Source organism: Myiozetetes cayanensis, unplaced genomic scaffold (genome assembly GCF_022539395.1).
Source record: "Myiozetetes cayanensis isolate MyiCay16 unplaced genomic scaffold, myiCay2020 scf30, whole genome shotgun sequence".
Taxonomy (NCBI): domain Eukaryota; kingdom Metazoa; phylum Chordata; class Aves; order Passeriformes; family Tyrannidae; genus Myiozetetes; species Myiozetetes cayanensis.
The window spans coordinates 4,165,306-4,181,074 of NW_026087522.1; the positions used below are offsets into that span (position 1 = coordinate 4,165,306).

A 15,769-nucleotide genomic window follows, 5' to 3' on the forward strand; every position below is an offset into this window, starting at 1 on the left:
TCCTGGGGCATCCATGTGGCAGCCTGGGACCACCTGAACATGGTGGTCATGTCTGGATGGGCAGAGGAGAGCTGGAGCCCCCAGCTGTGCTCCCTGGGGCACCTGCAGAGCCCTCTCTCTTGTGCCACAAGCTGCACTGGAAGCCCTCGGGCTCCCTCTTTATCCCACCTGCATCTCTACACCCACAGGTGGGACCAGGACATTTTCCAGGTGTCTGGGGATTGCCAGCATGCCCATAACTCTTGTTATGGACAGCTGCCACCAGCTCCAGAGCAGCAGCCAACCAAACTCAGGCTGGGCAACCCAGAGAGGGATGGGCACCGATGCCTGGCTGCCCACACAGCTGGGGGGAGCAGCGCTGGGGTGGCAAAGCCATCATGGCATCATATCCCTTCCCTTGGTTTCGCTGCCACAGCCTCTGTAAATCAATCCCTGTGTGCAGGAGCAAGAGATTGTTCCCATTGTTGCCTTCCCTGCTGAGCTGAGCTGCAGGGACATGGAAAAGGATCCTGTCCCCATCCCCACCACGCCAATCCCAGCACAGAGCAGGCATTGAGGTGGCATCCCCCAAATACAATCCAGGTAAAGCCAGAAAGAGCTAAAAAAGGGGGTTTTCATATTTGTGCAGTGTTTGTGGAAAATAGCCCAACATTCAGTACAGAGGCAATCAAAAGGAAAAGCCAATGTTTGCCTTATCCATGCAGCTTTATCAGAGACACAAAGATTTTAAGGCTTAAAATGACCCTCATTCCTATCTGACTTCCTTATTACCAGAGAACTGGACCAGTGAGATCAGATTTTGGCACAGGAACTGTGGTTTCACTGAGGTCCCCAATGCAAAGACCTCTGAGATCTCCCAGGGGCCTGAGCTGTTCATGAGTTATGACCCACCACCAGTTCACTGCTCTGCTTTTGCCTCATTGCTCAGCCCTGATTCTCCTGGTGCCTCATCCAGTGAAGTGTTACAGGATTATTTTTGAAGAGAGAGGCACAGAGGATGCTTTCTGTGTCCACGTCTTCCCACAGGACAGAGGACACAGAGAAGCACAAATCCCTCCCCGGGATATCGAGCAAAGCAGGAGGGGCACAAGGCTGCTGGGAAGTAAAGCATAAGGGATGTTGGGATAAGGACTGAGCAACCCAGAGCTCAGAGGGGGAATTTCACACCTTTCACAAAGCCAGGCAGTCCAAAAGATGGAGAGATGGGTGTTGGGGATGGCTGGCACAGTGTCTCTCCCAAAGGACTCCTTCTGCCAAGGACCTTGCTCTGTCCTTTTCCTTTTCTCTACCTTCCAGCAGCTTTTTCCCACCTTGCTGCCTCCTCCTGCTCTTTGCTGCACCATGGGTTTCACACCCCAGGATGGTGCCAGTCAGGGCATTTTGGCACTTACCTTGTTAGCCAGGGACAGGCAGGGGTTGGGATCCCGGTCTGGCTGTTCCAGCTTGACGATGGTGATGAATCCCGACTCGGTGTGCTCATCCTCACTGGTGTTGCACAGGGAGAGCGGGTGGGACTGCGGGACAAAGGCAAAGGAGACTCAGATCTTGGGGTTCAAGCCCACCCTGCAAACCCTCTGGACCTGCCCAGAGGTGTAAGATCCCCCTGCACTGAGCATCACCACCCCTCTACACCCCATGGCCCTGCCTGAGCCAGTGAGGCTCTGAATGCCACAAAAACCTGTCCAAGTTTTGGTTCACGAGGAGAATGTCCCAGAGAAAGGTGGAGTTCCAATCCCAAACTGCACTCAGAGTCACAGAATGGCTCAGGTTGGAAGGGGCCACAGTCACTGGTCCCACCTCCCTGCTCCAGCAGGGTCATCCCAGAGCACATGGCACAGGATTGTGTCCAGAGGGTTCTGGAATATCTCCCCCATGAGGGAGACTCCACCCCCTCCCTGGGCAGCCTGTTCAGTGCTGCCTTTGGTAGCACCAAGTCTTGGGCATCAAAACGAGAACAGGTCTTACAAAGCCATAAAAGCAAGTTAAAATCATCATATCCTAAAATCACAGCATGGGCTGGGTCGGAAGAGGCCTTAAAGACCAGCTAGTTCAAATGTCTAGTGCAACTGTCTGTGGTTGTGGGTTTGTATCCAACTCCTAATCACCTCTGTGACTGCTTAAAACAAAAGTGAAAGTGAAGGATTTCAGTGGAAAGGAAAATATTTTAAAGTAAAAGTTCATACCCTTTCATCAACACTTTTAGCTTTCCTGTTTCCTCACCCTATGGCACCTCTATTTTCTACCTTCTCTGTCCACAGCACCCCCACTAAAAATACTGGTTTTCCCTTTTCTATCTTCTCCTTGCCACCTTTCCCACTTTATTCCCATGAGACCCACTGCCTTCACACCAGCCTGTCCCAGAATCACTCCCAGCTTACCCTGAGCAGCAGAAAACACAAGGAGAGGTCCTGGGGAACCAGGCATGGAGAGGTGCCAGATTCCCACTTGGGAGCTTCGAGTATAAAACAGCAGAAAAAGAAAGATGACCCTGAGAGGTCACCTCGCCCGCTTTGCTGCCTGCAGGCAGGATCAGCCAGACCTAAAACATTCCTGAGAGACACTTGCTCAACCTGTTTTCAAGACCTCCAGAAAGGGAGACTCCTCACCCACTCCAGGGCTCCCTTCCTCCACACTGCAAAGTATGTTCCAACACCTCACTGGAGTCAGTTTTGCTCCAGTCTGAGCCTATTTATTCTCACTGAATCAAACATGTTCATAGAAAATAGATATTTTTGCTTTTCTTCCCCTCAAGAACCCTTAAAATATTTCTGTTCCCCTTTCTGTTCACCAGGGACACCTGGGAAAGGACATGGAGAGAGTCCTCAGTTTTCTCTGCAAGGGAACTCAGAGCATTTCCCACCCTTCCTTCATGGGGGATGAGTCAAAATTTGATTTGATCTGAAGTGGCAGGAAAAATGTTATAACCAACCCAAAAAGTTGGCATGGAAAAAGAGAGCAGGACAAGGGAGTGTTCACCAAAGGGCTCAAGAAAAATCCTGGACTAAACTGGGATAACTCATCACTACATGGACCACAACCCCAGAAAAAATGCAGGTGGCAAATACCAAACTGAATCTGCAGAAGTTGAGAGTGAGGCAGGGGAGGGCAGACTGATAATCCTGACTCCCCTGTCGGAAAAAAAGAGCCAGGTAAAAAACCCAGGACAACAAAGTGAAGGAAAGAACTAATAGGGCTTTGGACAAGGAGGGTGATGGTTCATAGAGCCACAGGGACACCCCAGTCACCAGATCCTCCTCCCTTGGTCTTCCCCAAATCTCAGCCTGACAGGAGTGGGGAGCCAGGTGGGGTCGGGCTCTGCTCCCAGGGAACAAGGGACAGAACAAGAGGGAACGGCCTCAAGCTGTGCCAGGAGAGGGTCAGGCTGGACATGAGGAGGAATTTCTTTCTGGAAAGGGCTGCCCAGGGAGGTTTGGAGTCCCCATCCCTGGAGGTGTCCAAGGAAGGACTGGAGGTGGCTCTCAGTGCTCTGGGCTGGGGGACAGGGTGGGGATGGGGCACAGGGTGGATTCGATGGGCTGGGAGGGCTTTTCCAACCTCAGTGATTCTGGGATTCATGCTGTGTGAATGCCTTTATTCCTGGAAAAGAGAGGCTCTTGCCATGTTTATCTTAACTCTCCAGCTCTGTCAGCTGAACAAAGCCCCTCTGACACCAAGATCCATCCTCTCTACCCACAGACACAGCAGTAGGAATGACAGGACACCACCACAGGTACAGGAGATGCTGCCAGGGGGCCAGAGCTGAAAAGTGCTGGAAGGACATGGGAGGATGAGGCAGGGAGATGAAGGGGTTGTTAACCACGAAGAAGATGGAAATGGCTGGTTGGAAAAGGAAGAGAATGGCAGAATGTTTCAAGGGGCCCGAGGACAAATTGCCACTTCCATGGCTGCTGGGCATGAAGCTCGGGGATCAGGATATGGGGCTTTTTAATGTGCCTACATGAAGTTTCAAGAGCTGTTATAAAGAGCAAACACACCTTACCCACATGTGAGTCACAGACAAACACGGTCACTGATAACAGATGCATTATTCTTAGAGAGACTCAGGTCCTACCTCAACGTGCAAACAGCTCAGACAGCCATCCGAGTCCCCTGAAGGAGTGGCCAGAGGTGGAAGAGGAGACAAAGGACCTACAGGGTGCCAGTGCAAGACTCCTGTGCCTGTGCCCTTACATGTGCTCATGAGCTCCCCCACCTTTGGCCTGTCTCAAGGGTCAGCAGCGCCCGAGGCTTTGATACAACAAATCAGTCCCTAATCAATCAGTGACTGTGTTTCCGTCTCCTTTTCATTACTAAGCTGGTGAGCAACAAAGAGAAGTGCTGAACCCAAGAGGGATGTGTCTTTGATTACCTCACGTGCAGGGTTAGGTGGTTCAGGTGAAGTCTGGATCTTTTCTATTGCTCTCCACAACTCCCTGACATTGAGGGACTGGAGCGTGTGCAGGGAAGGGAATGGAGCTGGGAAGGGGGTGGAGCAGCAGGAGCAGCTGAGGGAGCTGGGGGGGCTCAGCCTGAAGAAAAGGAGGCTCAGGGGGGACCTTCTGGCTCTGCAATCCCTGACAGGAGGGGGAGCCGTGGGGGTCGGGCTCTGCTCCCAGGGAACAAGGGACAGGAGGAGAGGGAACGGCCTCAAGCTGTGCCAGGAGAGGGTCAGGCTGGACATCAGGAGGAATTTCTTCCTGGAAAGGGTGGTCAGGCACTGGCAGGGCTGCCCAGGGAGGTTTGGAGTCCCCATCCCTGGAGGTGTCCAAGGAAGGACTGGAGGTGGCTCTCAGTGCTCTGGGCTGGGGGACAAGGTGGGGATGGGGCACAGGGGGACTCCATGGGCTTGGAGGGCTTTTCCAACCTCAGTGATTCTGGGATTCATGTTGTGTGAATGCCTTTATTCCTGGAAAAGAGAGGCTCTTGCCATGTTTATCTTAACTCTCCAGCTCTGTCAGCTGAACAAAGCCCCTCTGACACCAAGATCCATCCTCTCTACCCACAGACACAGCAGTAGGAATGACAGGACACCACCACAGGTACAGGAGATGCTGCCAGGGGCCAGAGCTGAAAAGTGCTGGAAGGACATGGGAGGATGAGGCAGGGAGATGAAGGGGTTGTTAACCACGAAGAAGATGGAAATGGCTGGTTGGAAAAGGAAGAGAATGGCAGAATGTTTCAAGGGGCCCGAGGACAAATTGCCACTTCCATGGCTGCTGGGCATGAAGCTCGGGGATCAGGATATGGGGCTTTTTAATGTGCCTACATGAAGTTTCAAGAGCTGTTATAAAGAGCAAACACACCTTACCCACATGTGAGTCACAGACAAACACGGTCACTGATAACAGATGCATTATTCTTAGAGAGACTCAGGTCCTACCTCAACGTGCAAACAGCTCAGACAGCCATCCGAGTCCCCTGAAGGAGTGGCCAGAGGTGGAAGAGGAGACAAAGGACCTACAGGGTGCCAGTGCAAGACTCCTGTGCCTGTGCCCTTACATGTGCTCATGAGCTCCCCCACCTTTGGCCTGTCTCAAGGGTCAGCAGCGCCCGAGGCTTTGATACAACAAATCAGTCCCTAATCAATCAGTGACTGTGTTTCCGTCTCCTTTTCATTACTAAGCTGGTGAGCAACAAAGAGAAGTGCTGAACCCAAGAGGGATGTGTCTTTGATTACCTCACGTGCAGGGTTAGGTGGTTCAGGTGAAGTCTGGATCTTTTCTATCGCTCTCCACAACTCCCTGACATTGAGGGACTGGAGCGTGTGCAGGGAAGGGAATGGAGCTGGGAAGGGGGTGGAGCAGCAGGAGCAGCTGAGGGAGCTGGGGGGGCTCAGCCTGGAGAAAAGGAGGCTCAGGGGGGACCTTCTGGCTCTGCAATCCCTGACAGGAGGGGGGAGCCGTGGGGGGTCGGGCTCTGCTCCCAGGGAACAGGGACAGGAGGAGAGGGAACGGCCTCAGCTGTGCCAGGGGAGGGGCAGGTTGGACATCAGGAGGAATTTCTCCATGGAAAGGGTGGTCAGGCACTGGAAGGGGCTGCCCAGGGAGGTTTGGAGTCCCCATCCCTGGAGGTGTCCAAGGAAGGACTGGAGGTGGCTCTCAGTGCTCTGGGCTGGGGGACAAGGTGGGGATGGGGCACAGGGGGGACTCCATGGGCTTGGAGGGCTTTTCCAACCTGAATGATTCTGTGGTTCTATTTGCACGAGCGTGGCCATTGGGTTGGAGAACATCTCATACCAACACCACTTCAGCTCTGCTGAAGTTTGCTCTCCTGTGGACAGAGAGGTCCCACACAAGGGCAGTGGTGCCACTCCTGCTGCCCTCGCCACCACGAGGGGTGTACGGGCAGACAAGGAAATCTTTGGCCGAGTTCCACCACGATGTCTGGTTAAACCGTCTCTGTCTGGTCCACACAGCCATTTTGGAGTATCAAAGGCACAGGAGGTTCTCTGGTCAGCCCTGACTCACACCACTAAATGAAAGTAAAGGCAAGCTGGCCCAAGTCACGGGAGAACAGCTCACGCTCCTCCACCTCCAAGCACACTGCAGGCAGTCAGGACTCAAAATCCAGGGAGAGCATCCAACCCATGCTGACCTGCTCACCTCTCACACCTCAGGGGGCTCAGCCAGCCCCCACTCCGGGAGATGCTGCCACTGAGTGGCACTGACCCTCTTGCACAGGACCCTCTTGCACAGGACCCTCTTGCACAGGACCCTCTGCTCTCTGCTGACAGTGGTTTGGAGGACGCAGACACAGGAGGAGCACAGACACAGGAGGACTTCCACAACTCATCTGTTAAGCAGGAGGCAGCTCTGACCCCGAAAGCGGCTCTGCAGTGACTGGCCAGACACAAAGACTCACCCAAACTCAGATCACTGGGGTATTTTTCCTCAATCACAACGGGTTTCAAAGTTAAAGCCTTGAAAGTAGATGCCAGAAAGAGCATTCCTGCTCTTCTAGAAAGGAGAAAGAATATCTAGAAGAGCAAAGACTGACAAGGGAATTCTTCTGGGGACAAATTAGGCCACAACATCTTCTGAAGCATCTCCAGGAGGGCTGAGCTGCTCCTGGAAGGAGAGCAGAGGGCTCTCCAGAGGTTCACGTGGGCTAAGGAATTCTCCAGAACTCTCCTGAAGGTGAAGCTCAGCAGCAGTGTTACCTCCACGAGTGCCTGGAGATTGCAGGGCCCTGACATAGACCTGACCTCCCATTTCTGGCCTTTCCTGGAGAAACCAGCAATGGTCCAGGGAAGCTTCACCTGGTCACGAGTGAGACACTTGTTAGGATTGCACATGGAGCTGCGCTCACCAGGGAACAGCTGCGGGCAGGAGATGGGCTTGGGATGGAGGAGGGAGCCCAGGGCAAAGCTAAAGCAGGAGATGGGCTTGGAATGGAGGAGGGAGCCCAGGACAAAGCCAAAGGCTGGAGATGGGCTTGGGATGGAGGAGGGAGCCCAGGGCAAAGCCAAAGCTGGAGATGGGCTTGGAATGGAGGAGGGAGCCCAGGACAAAGCCACAGGTGGGCTCGGGATGGAGGGGCAGCCCCCCTGAACCTCCCCGGCTGGCGCGGCACCCCGGGGGGGATGAAGCGATGCCCGATCCCCTCCCCTCCGCGTATCCCCGGGCCGCACCGCCCGAGCCCAGGTGCAGAACAAAAGGAAAGCGACGATCTGGAAGGTTTGAAGGTCAGGCTCTGGCTGCCCGGCCGAGCAGGGCCCGCGGAGCCGCAGCAGCTCGGCAGGGGCCGGGGCTCGGCGGCTCCGGCTGCCGGGCGGGCACATGAAAGGCTTTCCCCTAATGTAATAACTGACGGCCTCTTCAGTGCCGTTTGAACTGTTTACAGACCGAGTTAACGATTACAGGCAATGTGTACCTTGGCTGCTGCCCAAAATTCTTACCCGCCCGTCAGATATTATCAAAGAGCCCTTCACTGCTGGCCTGGAGTCCTTCCAAAGCGCAGCGCCGAAATGCCGGCGCAGAGGAGGGGCCTTGGGCGCTCCGTCGTGAAACCCAAGCTAGAAAGTCACAGATCTGCCCCTGGCGAGGTGTCCCGGGGTCTGGGTGCCAAGTCACGTAGAGAGGCAGCGGCACCCGAGCGGTCCCGAAAGCCCCTCGTGGGTGCAGCCAGAGTGGGCTCCTCCCTGCAGGACATCACCAGGGGCTTCGCTGAGCCACCTTCCAGGCTTTACTCGAGGACACCACACAACCCACAGGCTCTGGCTGCCCAGGCTTTCCTCCCATGCCACGAGGTCGCTGCCGTCTGTGCCTCGCTCTTCACACACGGTGGTTGTGTTAACGCTGGTGGTTACACAGCTTTGAAACTACTCCTGCCAAAAAGCATTTTCAATACCCTCGTGCCTCAGAGTGCGGACAAGAACAAACCAGGTGGTGGGAGATTAGATAAAATCGCTTCCATTGTTATTTGTAGCTGGAAAAATGCAGGTGTAGGTATAGGGCCTGGCTAGATTTGGGTTGGGAAGCAAGCCCCAGCTCTCTGGGGCAGATTGCACCAGGTCTGGAAATCCCGCTGAAGCGAAAGGATGAAATCAAGAACTGGCAAGCTGCTCTAATTACAGCTGAGTAACACAGAGCCACATTCAAGCAGCACTGAGGCTACACAGCAAACTGCTTCTGAGCAGGAAATTCCGCAGCTGCACAGGAGGGTCCGTCCTGCCCGTGGTCCTGCACCCACGGCAACCTGGGCAGGCTCAGCCAGAGCAGAGGGGGAGCTCTGTGCCATTCTTTGCCCCTGGAAGGCTCTCTCAGAAGCAACTTCCTAAGTGCAGCTAGAAAAACAAAATTAACATCTCCATTTCAGACAGAAATGTACCTCATGGCCCATCAGTCCCCCTCACCACCAAATTTTAGGTTGTAAAATGCTATTTAATACTGTCCACTAGACCATCTGCACACTGTGCTGTGGTAGTATCACCAAACCATTGTTAAAAACCTCTGCTTCACTCCATTCCAGGGTTTCAAACTCCCAGCTACACCAGCAGCAGGAGCTGATGCATCCCATGCCTACCAGGAGCCTGCAGAGTGCTGGGGTGCCATCATCCCAAAGCTCCTGGTACAAAAAGCCACGTGATAAGAGCATGAAAATTTACATTAGAATTTTGCTCCTGCGTTCCCCAAACAAGCCTTTTTGTCCTGTACAAAAAAAAAAAAAAAAAAAAAATTATAAAAGCATATCTTTCACAGGCTCTCAAGAGATGGAGTTTCCAAGGGACGCTTTCCAGAGAAGGGCTGATGCCTTCACATGGTACCAGTTCTGTCTTGAAAGTTGGATGTCAGCAGGTCCTGGGCAAAAGACTGAACAGCTAAAGGAATAAATGACTTGCTTTTCAATCCCACACTGTACCAGCCTCCCGTTGTTTTATGGTTCAGATGTCATTTCCTTTACCAGGGGTGAGAGAGGGGCTGGTGGAGGACACGAGTGTCCCACTTGCTGGATGTTGTAGCATTGCCAGGAGACAGAAATGTAGATGCAAATACATTTGCTGTGATTTGGCTCAATAAAACTTGCTGGTACAGTGCAGTACACTGCAGAAATTGGTTCCTCCTACGCTTACTTGCTAAGACATGAGTTCAGGCCCTCTGGGATCTGCAATTCCCTGGCTGCTATCGATGACATCACTGACATCTAAGGAGCTGTAGGAATGCCGAGAATGCAGCTCCGGGCTCCTGGGGATGCTGAGCTCATGGGCTGCTGCAGGAGGCACCAAGGATGGGGTGCCTGGGTCCTGCCTCACTTCCAGCCTCCCCCTTCCCACGGGCACGTGCTCCTCTAGAAGCCACACAACACGTGGCCACACGTGGTGGCACCAGTCTGAACAGCAAAGGTAGAATTTCTTTTTATTTGAAAATTTCTTTCATTGCTTTATATTCTGGGATCCACTTGAGACTCCTCAAGTACCTGCAGGGAGGGGGCAGAGGATGGCCCAGGCTCTGCTGGGGGGCCCAGCAATGGCACAAGAGGAACGGGCAGGAACCGATGCCCAGGAAGCTCCAGCTGGACAGGAGGAAGAACTTCTTCCCTGGGCAGTGACCCAGCTCTGAACAGGCTGCCCAGGGAGGGGCTGGAGTCTCCTCCCTGGGGATATTCCAGAGCCCTCTGGACACAATCCTGTGCCCTGTGCTCTGGGCTGGCCCTGCCTGAGCAGGGAGGTGGCACCAGTGACCCACTGGGGTGCCTTCCAACCTGACCCATCCTAGGATTCCGGGATCCTTGGCCCAGGACTAAAGAGGCTGAGGCCAAAAAGGTGGAGAAAATTTCCATTTTCAGGCATCTCTGCTGCCTGCCCAGAGCAGGAAAGAGGGCAGGAAGTGAAATAACCTCCCTGCTCAACAGAATGCAATTCAGCTGGAGATGCTCTACCCACTGTCTTGATTCCAGGCCACCAATAACTTGAGCAAACTTCCTTTGAAAGGGTATGGACTGACTGAGCTCCACCAGCTTTTTCACTCCAAGGAAAGGGAAGGGAGCTGCTCACAGCCCATTTCAGGCAGTGAAAGTAGGTGAGGTGGGACATCACCTCCACTGGAGGATCCAGCCCTCATCAACCCTTGTCCCCTTGAGAGGGGACAGACATCCAAGAGAAGGATGAGCCCTGGGATAATGAGGACATTTGGAGCCACAGTAGTTAAGACTAAAAGACATTCAGAAAGGAGAAAGTCCTGCTTCCAGGAGGGAAGTCTCCCTCTCTCATGCCTGGTTACTGGAAGCACAGGGAGCAGCTTTTTGATGTTGTACCTCATCCCTCTGTGCTCCACACTTCTGCTCTGATGGCCTGGGAAAGCAGCAGATGCCCATCTTCCAAGGAAGAAGAGAGGTTTTTCTCCCAGTTCCCATCTCCAGAGCCATGCCTGGTCCACACAATGTGGATTTGCAGCTCTCTTGGCAGAAACCAACCTCTTGGTGAGCTGTGCCTTGCTGGCATCAACATTACCACGGGGAACCTGCTGAAGTGTCTGCTCATGACTGTCTGCAAACCCTGCAAGGGCCAATCCTTGATTGCAGCTCAGATGATTTCTCCCCTGATCCAGTCCACTCGATTCTCCCACCAGTATTCCCTAACCTTACACTGAACAATGTGCATTTACACTGCCCAGTGCTCCAAGCCCTTGGTTCTCTCATGCAACCAACATCCCCATCACTGGGGAAGGACAAAAAGCCATTGTGGCCAAAACCTCAGAGCCTGCAGAGCACGGTCTCGATGGTTCCTGTGGTATTTGGAATCAGTGCAGCACTTGGGAGCACAGGGATAAATCATTAACAAGTCATTATTGTTCACAGGTATTTTTGTCAGGAAACCACTGAGGTCAACTTGGACAAACTTGGTGTGCTCAGCTGGAGGAGACTGAGGGGAGACCTCCCTGCAGTTCCAACTGCCTGCGCAGGGGCAGAGGAGGGGCAGGACTGAGCTCTGCTCTGGGGGGACCAGGGCCAGCCCCCAGGGAATGGCTGGAGCTGTGTCAGGGCAGGCTCAGGGTGGATCTCAGCAAAAGGTTCTTCCCCCAGAGGGTGGTTGGCACTGAACAGGCTCCCCAGGGCAGTGGGCACAGCCCCAAGGCTGCCAGAGCTGCAGGAGGGTTTGGATGATCCTCTGGGGCACAGGGGGGGACTCTTGGGGCTGGGGCTGTGCAGGGCTGAGGGTTGGACTCCAGGATCCTTGGGGGTCCCTCAAACTCAGCATATTTTGGGACTCGGTGAAACTGCTGTGGGGTAGTGGGGGTGGCATTTTCCTGGAGGAGCATTCAAATCCTCCAACCCTAAAAAAGTCTGGCAGTGACCTTCCTTGTTGAATGCAACTGAGATGAAGAGTGGCACAGCCCCTCCATCCCACTCCTCCTGGCCTGAGCTCTCCCCCCCTCCCTGCTCCAGTGCCGTGTCCGTGGAGCCGCTCTCCGGCACAGCTGAGATGACAGCGCTGTTCATCACAGCTCCCCTCGCAGCGTGGGCAGCCTGACAGCCCCAAACACTCCTCCTCACTCACCAACCCCAGGATCTCCCAGCTCCCATCAATCACTCCCGCTACCGGGAGCTGGGGAATTCCCAAACACTGGCGCTTCTCCCAGAGATCTGTCCAGGGATGGCTGTTTCTTATTCTTTGGAAACCTGAGAGATGCGGCTTCTCTACAACTGCATCAATCATTCCTTCCTCCCCAGCAAGGCTCAGTGGGCAGTACAATGCTCCTGCTGTCTGCAGGGAGGGGGGATGAATCCACGTGCTATTTGCTCCCCTGGCCATCAGCGCTGTGCCCTCTCCGTGGGGAATATCCTGGAGGCTGATCCATCCCCACGGCTCCCGGCGCTGTCAGACACTCCAGCTCCACGGAGCACTATTTATTCTCGTTGTCATTCAGCTTCCTGCTCGGTGGCCAGCTGGCCACTGCCCCCACTGCTATTTAGCTCTTGTAAATCGAGTGCCAAAGGACACTTGCAGAGCCCCGGGATGTGGCAATCCCTCCCGGTATGTGGATGTGGTCGTTTTAAAGTTAAGTAACCAAACAATTAGATAGGAACGGCTTAAAGGCTGTGTTGCTCAGTGTGTGCTCCTGGCTGGGAGATACAACACAAGCCCTAAAAGCCTTCCACAAGGTGCCATGGATTCAGCCCAGATGCTCAGGGATGGCTTGGTGGGGATTTTTTTCTTACTAAGAAAAAGCACTTTCAACTTTGACATTTAAAAACCGCCTTTCGTAAGCGCAAAAAAATTCCTTTCCAAACTCACCACATTCAGGGAAGCCAAGAAAACCACTCAGGTAACTGAGTCCAGCTCCTGAGCCAGCCCACACTTCCATCTTTCCTTAAAAAATATTGAATCCACAACTGCAGACCCAGGCAGGGATACTCAGACTGCAAAGGGACACAACAGCTGCTTTCCCAAAGCCTCAAGCACGGTCAGAGAACTCAAAACAGCTCTCCTGCTGAGCCTGAGGTTACCAATGCCCCAGTTCCATGTGTCCTGAGAGTGGAGGCCCTTCTTCTGATGATGTTCCTCAGCAACCTGAAGCTGCAGCTCTCTGAGCTCCAGCTCTTCCTGAGCTTTGAGAAAGTTTTAGGTTCAGAGGCTGAAAACGTAACACGTCATCATAGCCTGGAAGAACAGAGAAGTTCCTGGCTTCGTGGTAGGACTACAAGACCTGAGTTCCCAACGAGACCTTAATCTGCACAGAAATATTGGAAACAGGGATTTGGAAATATTTGATATTCCCACCACTCCAGAGGAGACTGCGAGGAACCTTCTGTGATGAAAATGGGAAGCTGTCAATCTCCCGCCATAAACCATTCGTAAATGATGGCAGATGGGCAACTGCTCCAGGAGATGCTGGTGGCAGCTGTGTTTTGGAGCCTGTCCACCGACCACATGTGTTCCACACTCCTGAGGACAGGAATGACATCTGTCCTTCCCAGCTGCAAGGCCAGCTGCGTGCCAGGGCCCCTCTCCAGCACCTCCACCGGCAGGGACAAACAGAAATCTGTTGCCACCCCCACCTGTGCTGCAGTTCTGCAAACTCTGCACTGTAAACCCCACAGTCCGTGTCTTCTTCAGGGAGAAAGATTCCTTCCTTCCTTCCTTCTTTCCTTCCTTCCTTCCTTCTTTCCTTCCTTCCCCAGGTTGTCCCACAGCTCTTGAACTTGGTGCTGATGAGACTTCCCCAGGCTCCCACGACATCCCACTCCTCCACCTCTGCAGAGAAGACTCACAACAGGGGTACCACCAAGTAGGGTTTAACTGGACTGGTTTTTCCCTGGAATGACCAACAGTGTGAAAACAGAATCCTCCTGAGTTTGACACTACTGGCTCTGAGGTACAGCCCAAGCTGCAGCCAACGTTTCAAGGATCTTCTTCTGATGGAGCACCCAAGAGAGACTTGAAATCCAGTCACAGAAGCTGAAGAAGTAACAGGATTCTCAGTACAGGCATGAACTGGGCATCCCCCAACCCTTTCTTTCCAGGGTTTATTCCTTTGCTGGAATTTTGTCCAACCTAGATCTGCACCAAGGGATTCACTGGCTCTGGAGTACCCCCAAAATTCATCTGTCCCATCCCAGCAGGTCTGCTCCACTGGCTGCTGTCCCCTACTCCCACAACCTCCAGGCTCCATTTCCCTGGTCCTTCACAACCCCTTTCATATCCCAGGACTGGGGATGAACATCGAGTTGATTATAAAACAATTTCTTTTGTTGATAGAAAATTCTTTGCAGGGCGTGAACAGCAGGAGAAAGAAAGGGCTCCTCTGAAGTTCGAGCTGGCTGGAAACCCCCGGAGGGCAAGAATCCGATCCCTGTCTTTGAGGAGCACAGGCCTGTCTGTACAGGCTGCAGGCCCAGGAGAGCTCTGTGTGTGCAGCTCCAACAACACACACCAGCCCCTGCCCTGCCAGCACAAGGGAAGGTTCAGGACCAGCCTCCAGCTCCTGCACCGTGCACCTAAAATGGCTTCACTCCTCCTGTTTGCACCCAGGAGGCACAGAATCCCAGAATGCCAGAATTATGGAATGTGCTGAGCTGGGAGGGACCCCCAAGGATCCTGGAGTCCAACCCTGCACAGGCCCAGCCCCAAGAGTCCCCCCCTGTGCCCCAGAGGATCATCCAAACCCTCCTGCAGCTCTGGCAGCCTTGGGGCTGTGCCCACTGCCCTGGGGAGCCTGTTCAGTGCCAACCACCCTCTGGGGGAAGAACCTTTTGCTGAGATCCACCCTGAGCCTGCCCTGACACAGCTCCAGCCATTCCCTGGGCCTGTCCCTGCTCCCCCCAGAGCAGAGCTCAGTCCTGCCCCTCCTCTGCCCCTCCTCAGGCAGTTGGAACTGCAGGGAGGTCTCCCCTCAGTCTCCTCTGCTCCAGCTGAACACACCAAGTGCCCTCAGTGTCCTCACACGGCTTCAAATCCAGGCCCTTCCCCATCCTCGTGGCCTCCTTTGGACACTCTCCAATGGCTCAATCTCTCCTTCCATTGTGTCCCCCCAAACTGCCCCAATGTTGAGGTGAGGCCGCCCCAGGGCAGAGCAGAGCAGGACAATCCCCTCCCTGATGCCCCCAGGACAGGGATGTCCCTCCTGGCTGCCAGGGCACTGCTGGCTCAGGAACAACTGGCACCCACCAGGACCCCCAGGGCCCCTTCCCAGCTCTGCTTTCCAGCCTCTCCTTCCCCACTGTGTCTGTCTGGACATCCAGGGTTGCCCCACCCTTGGACAGACCTTGCCCTCCTCACCCCACTGAGCTCCTTCCACAGAGCCAAACCTCATGCTCATCATCTCCCAATCCACCTGCCCCACAGGGCCCATCCTGCCTCCCTCTCTGTCCCCTGTGCCCTTCCCCAGCCCCATCATCCACCCAAAAACACATCCTTCCCTCCCACTGCTCAAAACCTCCCTGTGCATCCTCCAGAGCTGCTCAGGAGGCAGAAATCCTCCATCCACTCACCACAAACCTGGGCAGGGACATCCACCCACCTATTATTTGATATTTTCCAAATCCTCTGCTGCTCACAGCCAGCCCTGGCTGCAACCAGTCTGCAGATGCCACAGCAACGCTCGTAAAAAGAAATCCCAGGGATCATAAAGCACCACTTTTGCAAACTGGGCAGGACTGTGTTCCTCAGGAGCAAGTAATTAGCAATCAGCACTGAGCTTGAGGAGCCAAGGGCACAGGTTTTGTGTCTTCCAGCCCTCTGAAGAAGCATCATTTCTTGGGCAGCCAGCCCTGCTCTGGATCAGCCCCACCTTCTTCCCCAAGTCCTTCAATGTCCTTTGCACTTCAGTAA

At 54.0% G+C, this 15,769-nt stretch overlaps 1 protein-coding gene across 1 annotated transcript in view; it reads right to left on the reverse strand.

Moving 5' to 3' along the window:
• The window catches only part of RNF43 (ring finger protein 43), a 56,303-nt gene that overhangs the window by 16,643 nt on the left and 23,891 nt on the right, over positions 1–15,769 (reverse strand). Inside the window, 1 exon segment of the mRNA XM_050325984.1 lies at positions 1,392–1,514. Within this exon segment, the coding sequence (XP_050181941.1) occupies positions 1,392–1,514 (123 nt within the window).